Source organism: Hippocampus bargibanti, linkage group LG22, assembly GCF_051943395.1.
Source record: "Hippocampus bargibanti isolate YZ-2025 linkage group LG22, ASM5194339v1, whole genome shotgun sequence".
Lineage (NCBI taxonomy): Eukaryota > Metazoa > Chordata > Actinopteri > Syngnathiformes > Syngnathidae > Hippocampus > Hippocampus bargibanti.
This window is the reverse complement of record NC_142755.1, coordinates 3574714-3586205: the sequence shown is the minus strand read 5'-3', so window position 1 is coordinate 3586205 and position 11492 is coordinate 3574714. Positions and strand designations below refer to the sequence as shown.

Here is an 11492-nt window from a genome sequence, read left to right as displayed (position 1 = left end):
CCATGTGCCTTATATATGCAATAATATTAAGCCTTTTATTTTGAAAACGTTTCTATATTTCTATATTTAATTTGGAAAACTTTTTTTCATTCTTTGGAGGTGCGCCTTATATATGGAAAGTTTGAAAAAACACCATTCATTGGTGGTGTGCCTTGTACTCCGGTGTGCCTTATACACCAGAAAATACGGTAAGTAAAAAAAAAAGAATGAAAATTAGCATTTGAGAGCAGAGAAGGGCCTTGTAGAAGAAAAAAAAAACAATTGTTTGCTTTTTTTCCTGGTCAATGTTACAAAAATAAAATTAATGATTTTACGTGATAAAATCGGCATCCTGTATCAAATACTTTACGTTCTTGATGCCTCAGATAGTGCACTTTTTGCAAACTTCCTGTTATAAACGTACCCGATGACATCACTTGTAACTTGGATAGACACGTGGCCAAAAGATGTACTACAACAATAAAATCCATCTCAATTTGAAGAAAAAGAATTGGACTTGCAAAAATAAATAAAACAAATGGTGGTTGTTGTGGTAAAAAAATATATTTGTGTTTGGAAATGTCATTAGTTCATGGTTCTGACATTAACTGGCAGGTGTGAAGCTTTGTTTTGGTCCCGTTGCTTGACAGCGGCATGAAGTTGGCCCTTTGGGGTCAAAGTCCAAAGGTGAAGGTTCAAACCTCGGCTGAATTCTCGCTTGAGAGCCCGCTTTTGTTTTAGCAGACGGGAGCGTGGGAGGAGCTGCCTCATGTTTTGTACGGCTCGCTTTATGCAAGCGGAGATGTTCATCCATAATGCATCGCCCTCGCGTTGTCTTATGTAAGGCCACACGCGCTCACATAGGTGTGTGATGGCTCTCAGAGGAGCTCGGGCGCACGGTTGCAAATCGTAAGTTGTCGAAAGTGCACCGTGCATACGTGCATTTTGAATTGACATATATTTTTTTATTTTATTTAAGGAGCTGTTTCACGGCAGCTGCAGCCAGAACGAAGCACGTTACAGAGCATTTTGAATTAAATAAACACGAGTACAAAAGAGTGCATGATATAACACATTGACAACAGTACAATCGGAACAACTGGGCTTTGTCGTTTGAAGCAGAGGAGAGTCAAAGTCTCCACTGGCGATATGTAAAATGTGAAGCCATTTTCTTAAAATTCCTCTTCAAACTGCATCCATATGTATATTTCGTCAAATCCAAACATATATATTATAGTAAGGTGTGGCGTCTGAAGGTAAATGTTTATTTGGGGTTGAATAGAAAAAAAATATGAGGATGTAATCAAAGCTAAGAGATAAATGCGACTTGAGCGACCCCTGTTGGTCAATCGTGAAAAGACACTCGGATTTATGCTGCATCCGATTATGTTGCTTTGCTGCCGCCTAGCGGACATTTTGACATATTACATTCCTCTTGAATTATTACAACGACCAACGTGAAAGGGTTTGGTTTCAATTTTAAGAAAAAAATCGGTGTTATTCATACTCGTTTGGAGTAACACTCACGATTAAGAGTGATTTCATCAGAATCTTTTGTTTACTGCTAGATAACAAATCATTGTGACATGTTATTGATCAAAGTCTAAGTGGCATTTACAGTACACCTATAATCATATCCAATCAAGTTCTCAGTGCTCCACATTAATCATAAACCATTCAGGAAACAGTCCAGCCATAATAAACTAGATTTATTATAATTATTAATTAAAAAAAGATGTAAAATCAGTTTTCTGAACAAATTCTATTTACATGAGTTCACAGTGGAAAGTTGGTACACTTTGGTTCACGGTCAAGACGGATTAGCAGGCGGAGCAGACAGTGCAATAACAAATAATAATACATATTTTTGAAGCCTAAGGTGTGACGGTATTACAGTAGATAAGTCCCTTCTTTGTTTTGTTTTTTTTGTCTTTGAAAGATTGTCGGCGGTAAACAGTCTGACGTGCCGGAAGACTACAACCCGGCCGGCTCAGGTGAGGAGTCATCATTCAGGTCAGTTCTCCCTGCGCGGTACGCAGCCTTCCATTTCCAGGACTTCCGGCCAGCCCTCAAACTTGTTGGTTTCTGCGCTGTTTTTGATGTGCTGCAATATACGATCGACATGATCAGTTTTTTTTTCGAGACCAGAATCCAACACAATGCCTAATTTCGGCCATTTTGTTAGCATCATACATAACATACCTGTTCAAATGGACTCTTGGTCTTGATCCCTTTCCCTCCGACAAAAATCCAATTATCCCGAAATCCTAAACTATTGATGGCCGAGCTTCCCAAGTCTGCGATCAGCCTCCGTGCTTCGTCATTGAGCCTGTGAGGGTGATGGGAAAAAAAGTGTCAGTTTAACGCCGGGTGCGAATTCATGCTTGCGAAGATATTCAAGGTCCTAACTTCGAGGATGGATCGTCGAAGGATGCCATCATGACCACCGTCCCATCCTCGATTCCCTTCAGGAATTGGATAAGGGGAGCCACGTCTAAGACGGGAATACAGCCACACGTGACGCACTATTCAGCGCTGCAGTTTCTTAATCTGGAAAGTAATATGATGCTCACCTCCTGCCCACATGTCGAAGAAGTCTGTTTTGTTCAGCTCTCCCGTTCTTCCTGTGTAACGACCAAGAATGAGAAGTTAAAGCAGGATCCTCTGCCATGAAGAGATGCATACAAAAAGGCTCAAAAGTGGTTGTTTTGGGTGCTAAATCCATTGGATTGATTGTTGTGGCCAGTTTGGTGGCAAAGATGGACGACTCGCCATTCAACAGGAAACACTAGTCAACCCCACAAGCTCCGATCGGAACCAAAGATGATTGGTCGACCATCCAGGGATGGTGCTCCTGGATAGTCTGCGGATAGATGGATGCATGGCTTGAGGAGCCCGCGATGAGAAGAAAAGAGTGTCAGCGCAGAGGACGGATGCCAATGTGGAACCGCCGCCGCTTGGAATTGAAGCGGATTTACGTGGGACACGAGATGTGAAAGTCTATTTTTGTCAATGGATGCTACCAGCTTCGTGTTTGTTTTTTTTTTTTAGCTTGTAGCGGATGTCCACAATTCACCATGATGCCCCCTGATCCACTGGTGAAAAGGACACTTTGAGCCTCTCTTTGAACTCGAACTGCTTCATACAACAAAGAGGGTGCAGAAAGTGCTTAAGATTGAATGGCTGTCTGCGTATTTGTATTGTAATATTATTTGTTTTTTAGTTTTTGTTGTTGTTGCCTTTACAGCAGCTCCTGTATTTTGTTTTTCTACTTCTTCCTTTCCTTTCCTATTAACTTTCATCACTTTTCTGCTGTGAAATGTGAATTTCTCAACTGCTAGACCAATAAAGGCTTATCCAATCCAATCCATGAAGATATGGAATTACCATTGACAAGAGCGATGTTGATCCCTCGTCCCACGTTATTCTTCACGGCGCTCATGAGCCTAAGGAAAAAAAGATGGCGGAGGAGCTATTCACTTGTGCGGAGGGCGACACGCCCACCTTCTCCACGGACTTTATTTCACTTCCCTCTCGTTCCTACACCTTCATCAAACACAAAAACGGGCGCAGTATCGCCTTTATTTAATATAATTAGAGCAAAGTCATAAAATCTCCTACATTTTATCCTCCAGGCATATTTTGGGTCCGACCACGCTGGCCGCGCCACTCGTCACCTTGAAGGCAAACTGACCGACAGGACACACCTTGGAAAGACCACATTTGTGCCTGACCGGTTTGGCTGCAAGGTGAACACATATTTTCCCTAAGGAAATGTTCAGTGGTCAAACAAGAGGCATGCAAACCACATGATGTATACTTACATCCATCTTTTATGGAAACCGATCTGCCTAAAAAGACGACAAAAACAAGACACAGTTGTCGTGATTTTTCCATATGGCATCCCCCAACCTATCTGCTCCTCATCACCCACTCATCATGTTTCCTAGCCGGAACGCCGTCCTTTTCTCCAGCAGATTGAACCCTAGATAGATGGCGAGGATGAAAATGGAGATAGCCACCACCATCTTCACAACGCCTAAGGAAAGGACCAAATTTGAGGATCATGTCAGGGTCATTGTACCCTTCTGGAACATCCGATATCCCAAATGTGATTGTAAAATATGCTTTATTACCTCCAGTTCGCACCATGGTCAGTCGACCTCAGCCACTCTGAAACGCCCAACAAATCACATTATATTAAATATTATCATAACAAAATTATTAATATTAAGCAGCAGGTATTGTATCGCGTTTTTCCCAAAGAGAACTTCCTGTTGGCTCGCTGCCACCCCAAAGTTTAGTACCCGAATACAGGAACATATTTTCGGGTGCAACTTATTTCATTGCAATTTTTAATGTTTCGTCTTGAATAATACAGTATAATCGAATAAATATTTCAGGACTAAGACGAGTATTGGTACCTTTGGACAGATATAACTTACATCGAACGTGACGCTCTTTGCATGTACTCTCACCGGAATCAGTAAACACTGCCATTAAAGCCGATTAAAATATTTTTCCGAATTAAAAAAAAACAAATAACTTACATCAACTTGATTGCTTTGACAAACACTCCTTGTAGGTGGATAACGGTAGTAATGAGAAGTAGTTTGGAGTGTCAAGTCCAAAAGTGAAAACTGAACTCCTATGGTCGAACAGGGCGCTCACGCGTGACACCGATGAAAAAAAGAGTTGATTACACCAAATTAATACGATTCTGTGTTTATTCATGTTCAAAACCGAGATTAACCAATACGTTATTGCGTTGAATATGAAAACAAATAAGTGGATTACTGGTTAGGAAGTCTTATTTGTTTTCGTCATCATTATCATAGTGACAGTTCTTCAAAAAGAGACGATCTTTTCCTACTTCCTGAATTGCTGTCTCTTCGCTCATTCGATCTTCTACTGTTTAGCGCCCCTTGTGGTTATCTACGAAACAACTACCAAAACTTTACAGTCACATAAAAAGAAAAACAAGGCAGTTTCTTCATATTTAGCATACATTGTGGATTTCAAATTTTCAGCCACTTGTATAAAAGAAGCAATATAAAACGAGTAGTATAAACATGTCTGCATTTTAATATTAAAATAAACTTGTACAAATCAAGGTTGCATCAAACCAATTTAAGCAATTGCATGTCAATAAATAACAATTTAATTTAGTCAATCCTCCTCAAGTCCGCTCTCGTGCTGGTTCAAAAACTTTTACTGTAGAAGATTTTTCTGGGGAAAAAAGATTGCCATTAGAATTTATTTCAAAAATTAAAACAAAAAATATTTGAGTTGTGATTACATTATCCGATCCACTGCTGCTGTTGGCGCTTTCAAGATCCCCCGTGGTTCCATTGCGGCCATCTTCAATCTGGAGATTGGAGAAACGATACTGTGGTGCCCTTCAGGAGGACAGTGTGATGCAAGAATCAGCTAAAATGCTCTTTAAAAGCCTTTTGGAAGCCTTCCCACTGGGCAGCTGCTTGGCTCACCTCGATGGATGAACCCCTCTCCTGATGGCGACCAGAGCAGAAACGGCAGCGACCAGGACGATGATACCCGCGCCCGCGCACACCAACATCAGAACCATCCTCTCTCGCTGAAAACATCCAAAAGAAGATTTAAAATATTGGAGGAATATTTGAAGGATGTCAACGTGACTCACTGGTGTGTCAAAGTCCGTCACCGGTGCGGTGGCGTGAGCGCCAGGCGACTCAGGGCTGGGTTTGATACCGCATGGTCTGACGATAGTCTGCATTGCCAACTGAGAAGAAAACCCCCCTTCACAGCGGTCACTCGGGACCTTACGATACCCTGCCGTCAGGAGCTCATCCTCTTCCCCATTCAGGCACATCTCCAAGGTTTTATTGTGCATGTCAGTCTGCGGTACGCACTCTGACGTGTTCACTTTTTGCTGGTAGCCGTAGTCACTGTTTCAAAAGGCTTTGTTTAGAACGATCGCTTAATGGATCCTCTGGTCTTGATCTGCTGTTCTCACCACAAAAAATCTTCCCTGGTGCACAGACAGGGAATTTCCGTCTTTACAGTGACATAGCCGCGACCGTTCCGGCACATGGCTTGTTTCATCCGTCTCCGGTATGTCTCCTTGACACCCAAGACGCAGCCGTCCCTCTCGGAACCGTCTCCCTGGGTTGAGTGTGCCAACCAATCCTCATAATCCTGATCATTACCTGGAGGAATGACACCAGACTGTCGTCTCAATTCAAATGGGCGAAAGGGTCGACTTTATTTCCACGAACCACTGACATTGTCTCGTGATGAGACTCTGAAAGTCAATGGTGACCGCCACCCACATGGGCTGGTCGTCATCCTCAGGACGGAAGCCCCATACGCTAACGCTCATAGCCTTGGTGCCTGGCTCGGATGACAACCCGGCGAAGAAGAAAGGCTGCTCGGTGAAATTGTACGACTTCCAGCACTGGCCTTCGTCGGTCGAGAACCTGAGCCACAACAAGCAACAAACGTCTCTCTGATGGAGTCTCAACAAAATTTGGGAAACGAGATGAACAAGAGACCGAAAAGCAACAACAAAAGACGACAAGAACCTCTGCTATTTGTTTCCCTACTTGATTGTCTTGACCTGTCCTTCCCGGCGTGCCTCCACGGCGACGATGAGCCCGCCAGAGTCCAGGATGCTGTAATGATGAGGACCCCTCAGCGTCCCCTTCCAGTTGTAACCCCCGTCAGAGGAGACGAAAACATCCGGATGCTGCCATGATGACAGGCAGTCACCCACCGAGCCTAAAACACACGAAGGGGAAAAATCAACCGTATACGACGGCGCCTTTGGAGATAAACGAACGACCGTTACCGTGGGCGATGACCAGACCGACCGCCGTGGGATCGGACATCAGCAGCATCGGCACGATGTGATTGATGCGACTGTGTTCTCCGTGAATATGAAGGTTGCACTGCTAAGTGCCGCAATAAGTTAAAATATATGCATTCGCATGATACGCGTCGGAACTGCCTCGGACACCCACGTTCTTCACTTCCTCCCCGCATTCCACATTCCGAGGTTTGGAAATCTGTCTCCATGTTCCTCCACGGTTGAACGAAATGACCGATCTGATCCGTCCGTCTGAAACAACAATTGCACATGTATCGTCTCTCGTTTTCAACTTGGAGAAACGGACTAACCAACCTTTATCCAGTTTATTGGTGAGATACACGCCACGGAGCGATGTGATGTTCCGGAAATCGCTCTTCCGTTGCCCGTCGAACAAATGACGCTCAAGGGATTTGGAGAAAAGGATGCCGCGGTCATCGGACGTGTACATGGTCCCAAAGTAGGTATCTAATCGGAATTTACAGAGATTCATTCATTTCCAGACAACTGTTGAAGCTGTAACAAAGTGCTAACATGGACGAAAGCCAAATGCTACCCCCTCGTGGAAGGGGAAAACATCGCCAGAGGTCTGACCGGTGCTTTATCGGAATTCCCCGCATTAAGAACCAAAACCCGAAGAAATTCAGGAATAGCGCTCCACGTCACACTTTTCAAATCCAGAATGAATTCGGGAATGTCAGCAAATGAGTTAAAAATTAAACATGCGCTCCTTTTGACATCTGACGTCATAGTTCGGGTTTGCAACAATTGTTATGAGCCCACAAAGCTGATTTCACTTCAAGTTTGGGCATTTGGTTTACCTTGATACAATTGTGCAAGTTCGGCTGATAATCTCTTGAATAAAAATTACACGGCAAGGACAAGGTCAGCTGAAATTGGTTACACGGGGAGCGTGTTTGTGTGTGTTCTTGTCATCCACCCTGATCTCCAGATCGGCTCGTCAGCCTTTTGCGGCTCCACAATCTGCTGTTGACAAAAGATAAACCCCCACTGCTACGCTCCCTTTTTCCTCGACATATCTCAAGTTCTGTCAACTTAAAACCATGATTGTTTTTTTTTTTAACAAAGAGATTGCAGCTATTTTTTGTGACATATCTTTGAAAAAGTGGTAAAAAATGTTGATGGGAATGTAGAGAGGTTAACATAGCAAACACACGGAATATAATGGAATGATTTGTCAGCAACAGACAGAACTCGTGAAACCGGTTCGGTCTTTGCTGTCAAGTATTTCCATTGCAGAAAAGCAACATAAATAAATAAATAAATAATACCTCCCGGGTTGTCCACGTGCATAAAAAGCATATCCTCGTCCCCATCCAGGATGGAGTAAAACTGCAACAAAACAACGACAAATGGATTGTGATGACTCATTTCATGGCTCGTCTAATTTACAAATTTACACATGAGACTAATTTTGTCAGCTTTATTTATTCATTTATTTGTAACTCATTCACTGCTACACAATGTGTAAAATATGTCCACTCCAATGCCAGGGTTTTTGTCATTTTCACTCAAATTGCAGGACCCAAAGAATATGGAGTTTTAGGACGATGTAAACATTCAATGTAGCGTAAGAAAGCTTCGACTCTTTCTTGTCATCAGGGAAAAATGAGTTAATTCCCAAGTTATATCGGTTTGGAGTTATCTGAGCTTCAAACTGGGGCAGCTGTACAAACCGCAAATGCTGCCCCCTCGTGGAAGGGAAAAACATTGCCAGAGGTCTGACCAGCACTTTATTGGCAAGAAAAAGCAAAACCCCGACAAATTCGGTAATGGCAGTGAATGTGTTAATCTGCCACTGCCTGTTGAAATAGTCATAGTTGGAATTGTGCCTTCAGTTTGAACAACCGCTACAATAAGCTACATAACTTCAGTTTGAAATTTTCAAAATTGCCGCAATTGTGTGAGACAGTAGCCATGTTATCCTGACATACCTAATCGGGCTTCTTTTTACCTCAGTTGTCACCGAAAAGAACTTCTAAATATGTTTTGGTGACGAGATTCTCACCTGTTCGGTTGAAGCCGACGGCAGTAGCGCTCGATTGAAAGTGTCTCCTTGGTCAGATGAGAAATACATCACCCTCGGAGATCGCTGTGAGTAAAATAACCCTTTTTTTAGTGTTATAAGAGCGTGACCGGTTGAACAACATATTCTGTAAAGTCTCACCGTATCCTCCATGACTGAGAAGAAGAGAAAAGCTCCGATGTATCCAAAACTGTAAACGTCCTCGTGGATGGTGTCGAAGGTCTTTCCGAGGTCTTTGGTCCTCTTTAGCCGCAGATCGCCCCTCTCTTCCGCATCCACTACGACAACAGCCTTGATGTGATCAACGCTCAGGTAACCAATTGCAAAAGATCTGCTTGGATCGGATCAACGATTTACATCCGCCATTTTGTACTCTTACTTGTGTCTGCTTTGCTGCAACTGAAGAATAAATTGATTCCAGCTCCCCTAAAAGAACAAGTCTCAAATTTAAGTCCACAACAACATTCAGTAGGAATTCAGTCTCGAAAAAGCTGTCTTGTGTTTTGACAAGGTGTCCTTTGCGTACGTCACTTCCTGTTGTCCCTCACCATGAGAAAGAATGCACTCCATCATGCACTTTTGTCCATGTAGCGCCAAAGTCCAGCGTCAGCCACAGAGCACCCTGCCAGTCAGGAACAAGAACAGGAACACACTTGTCTATGTTTACCCTCTTCGACCAAAGGCGTGACACAGCCTTGCAATAATATTATCTCAATTTTGTTTTTCTTTCTAGGAGATCAAACATGAGGTCATGTGACTCACCTCAATGCTCAGCGCCACCAGCAATTCGGGGTTGAGGAAGTGGTACGTGATGGGCTGCGCCAGGTGGAAGGGAAGCTGGATGAAGCGAAAGGTGGCACCGGCGTCTGTCGAGGTGAAAATGATGCCGCCCGGATGGTCCACCACGGGTGTGTCGGCGGTTAAGATCACCTGTTTAGATTGTACGTGTAGTTTTAGGAATGATTTGTGAGGCACTGCGTCGCCATTTTTGGGTGCATCATTTTTGGATGTATCATCAGACAATTTAATCCCAAAACAAATATTGAGGCTTGGAATTGAAGCGGATTTACGTGGGCCAGGAGATATGAGACAATCTGTTTTCGTCAATGAATGGCACAGCTTCATGTTTGCTTATAACATTTAGCTTGTAGCAGACGTGCACATTCCACTATGACATCTCTGATCCACTGGTGAAAAGGATGCTATGATCCTCTCTTCTTTCATCTCGAACTGCTTCATGCAACAAAGACGGTGCAGAAAGTGATGAAGATTGAATGCCTCCAATCCAATCCATTGAATACGAACACCAAGATTGTCACGGTAAACACGCTAGCATCCGCTACAGTTCTGATAGCATCCCCTACGCTTCTGCTAGCGTGCTGCGTCTGTCCAACTTACAGAACTTCCTGGTCCCACACTAACTCCAAACTCCTCTTTAATGAATGTGTGGTTGATGCTCTGCGAGATGTCACGGAAGGATTTGCCGTAATCCGTACTGGAAAGGAAAATGGGATTGGATATTGATGTTACTGTTTCGCATGGCATATTGTAGTCATTCACGAGTCACCTTCGGTAAAGGCGCGAAGAGCCTCCCTCGAGGAACGTGTCGATGGGAGCACTGATGGTGGACAACACCAGAATGACCTGGAAAGATGGAGCTAGTATATAGTTGTTCGTGTAGTCGGATCTTGGTGTTGTTTTGTTGCCTGACTCACCCCAGTACCATCGCCGACCCACGTGAGAATCACATAGGAGCCGTCATCACCATTAAATCCTGTCTGAAACCAAAACCACACTGACTTAAAAACAACCAAATAAACCGAGAGCCTTAGTTTGAGAACCCCTTCATAATAGTGTTACAAGATGGTGGACTTTGGACTTATTTGTGAAAAAAGAACGTAGTCAAACAAAACCTCACCTCATGTGTGTGTTCATCCAGGACTTGATGCTCGAGAGGCGTTAGGCTGACCTGGCACGACTCAAAGGCAGGACCCCTTGAAGCCCTGGACGCACCCGAGGAAGTCGCAACGCCCCTCCGCGGTCGAGTCCGCACCTCGGCCCCAAATTGGAGCACAAAGCAGAGAACCACGACTCGCCTCCAGATCATGACCGATGTCTCCAACCCTCGGGAACCTCAGTGGAGGTGTCCGCGTGTGCTCCAAGTGTGCGGGGGGAGAGGCAGCAGGTATGTGGGAGTGGGGAGGGGACGGCCCATGTGCACCAAAAAGTGCTGTCGGCGCAGGTGTTGATCCCGCATCCAGCTCATGTCGCACTAACGCTGGGGGCCATTTTGCACAGAAGGGCCCCGTGTGACCTTAAACGACGTACATGTCGGCTCCGCAAGAGAGAGCGAGTACGGTATTTATTTTTGAAACAGAGCAATAATCGTGAATAATACACACACTGAAGAACCATTCCAGCAAGTTTCATCACAACTCATTGTTGTACGTGTAGTAGACGCAAGTGTCCACACGAGGGTACTGTTAATGCTGAAATGAGCAAACTGATCCAACCATCATTCAAAATATGAGGAGTCCTGTGGTATTTATCGCTGTAATGCCTCCAGTAAAACATGTTTATTTGTGTTTAAATATTATTTAAAAGTTTTTAGAAATTAAT

General features: G+C 43.9%; 2 protein-coding genes across 3 annotated transcripts; both read right to left on the bottom strand.

Moving 5' to 3' along the window:
• Nucleotides 1-1672: 1672 nt before the first annotated feature.
• fam3c (FAM3 metabolism regulating signaling molecule C) lies at nucleotides 1673-4642 on the bottom strand. Of its 2 annotated transcripts, none has more exons than XM_088988402.1 (10): nucleotides 4530-4642; nucleotides 4116-4152; nucleotides 3914-4018; nucleotides 3804-3830; nucleotides 3601-3721; nucleotides 3367-3425; nucleotides 2553-2603; nucleotides 2389-2473; nucleotides 2182-2308; nucleotides 1673-2083 (listed from the first exon to the last, which is right to left on the bottom strand). In XM_088988402.1, exons 2-10 carry the CDS (start codon nucleotides 4129-4131, stop codon nucleotides 1994-1996), a joined length of 681 nt encoding a protein of 226 aa, XP_088844528.1. In that variant the 5' UTR covers nucleotides 4132-4152; nucleotides 4530-4642; the 3' UTR covers nucleotides 1673-1993. The 2 variants fall into 2 exon arrangements, with proteins under 2 accessions (XP_088844528.1, XP_088844529.1); XM_088988403.1 differs by having other exon boundaries at nucleotides 4425-4538.
• A 402-nt stretch (nucleotides 4643-5044) lies between these two features.
• Nucleotides 5045-11053, bottom strand: LOC148881656 (sortilin). Its single transcript, XM_088988404.1, has 20 exons — nucleotides 10792-11053; nucleotides 10589-10651; nucleotides 10441-10517; nucleotides 10272-10368; nucleotides 9636-9803; nucleotides 9422-9495; nucleotides 9253-9299; nucleotides 9015-9151; nucleotides 8856-8939; nucleotides 8119-8179; nucleotides 7142-7294; nucleotides 6981-7078; nucleotides 6809-6908; nucleotides 6564-6738; nucleotides 6244-6437; nucleotides 5975-6167; nucleotides 5642-5906; nucleotides 5469-5575; nucleotides 5279-5378; nucleotides 5045-5208 (listed from the first exon to the last, which is right to left on the bottom strand). The coding sequence occupies exons 1-20, from the start codon at nucleotides 10978-10980 to the stop codon at nucleotides 5191-5193; spliced, it is 2400 nt and encodes a 799-aa protein (XP_088844530.1). The 5' UTR covers nucleotides 10981-11053; the 3' UTR covers nucleotides 5045-5190.
• Nucleotides 11054-11492: the final 439 nt, after the last annotated feature.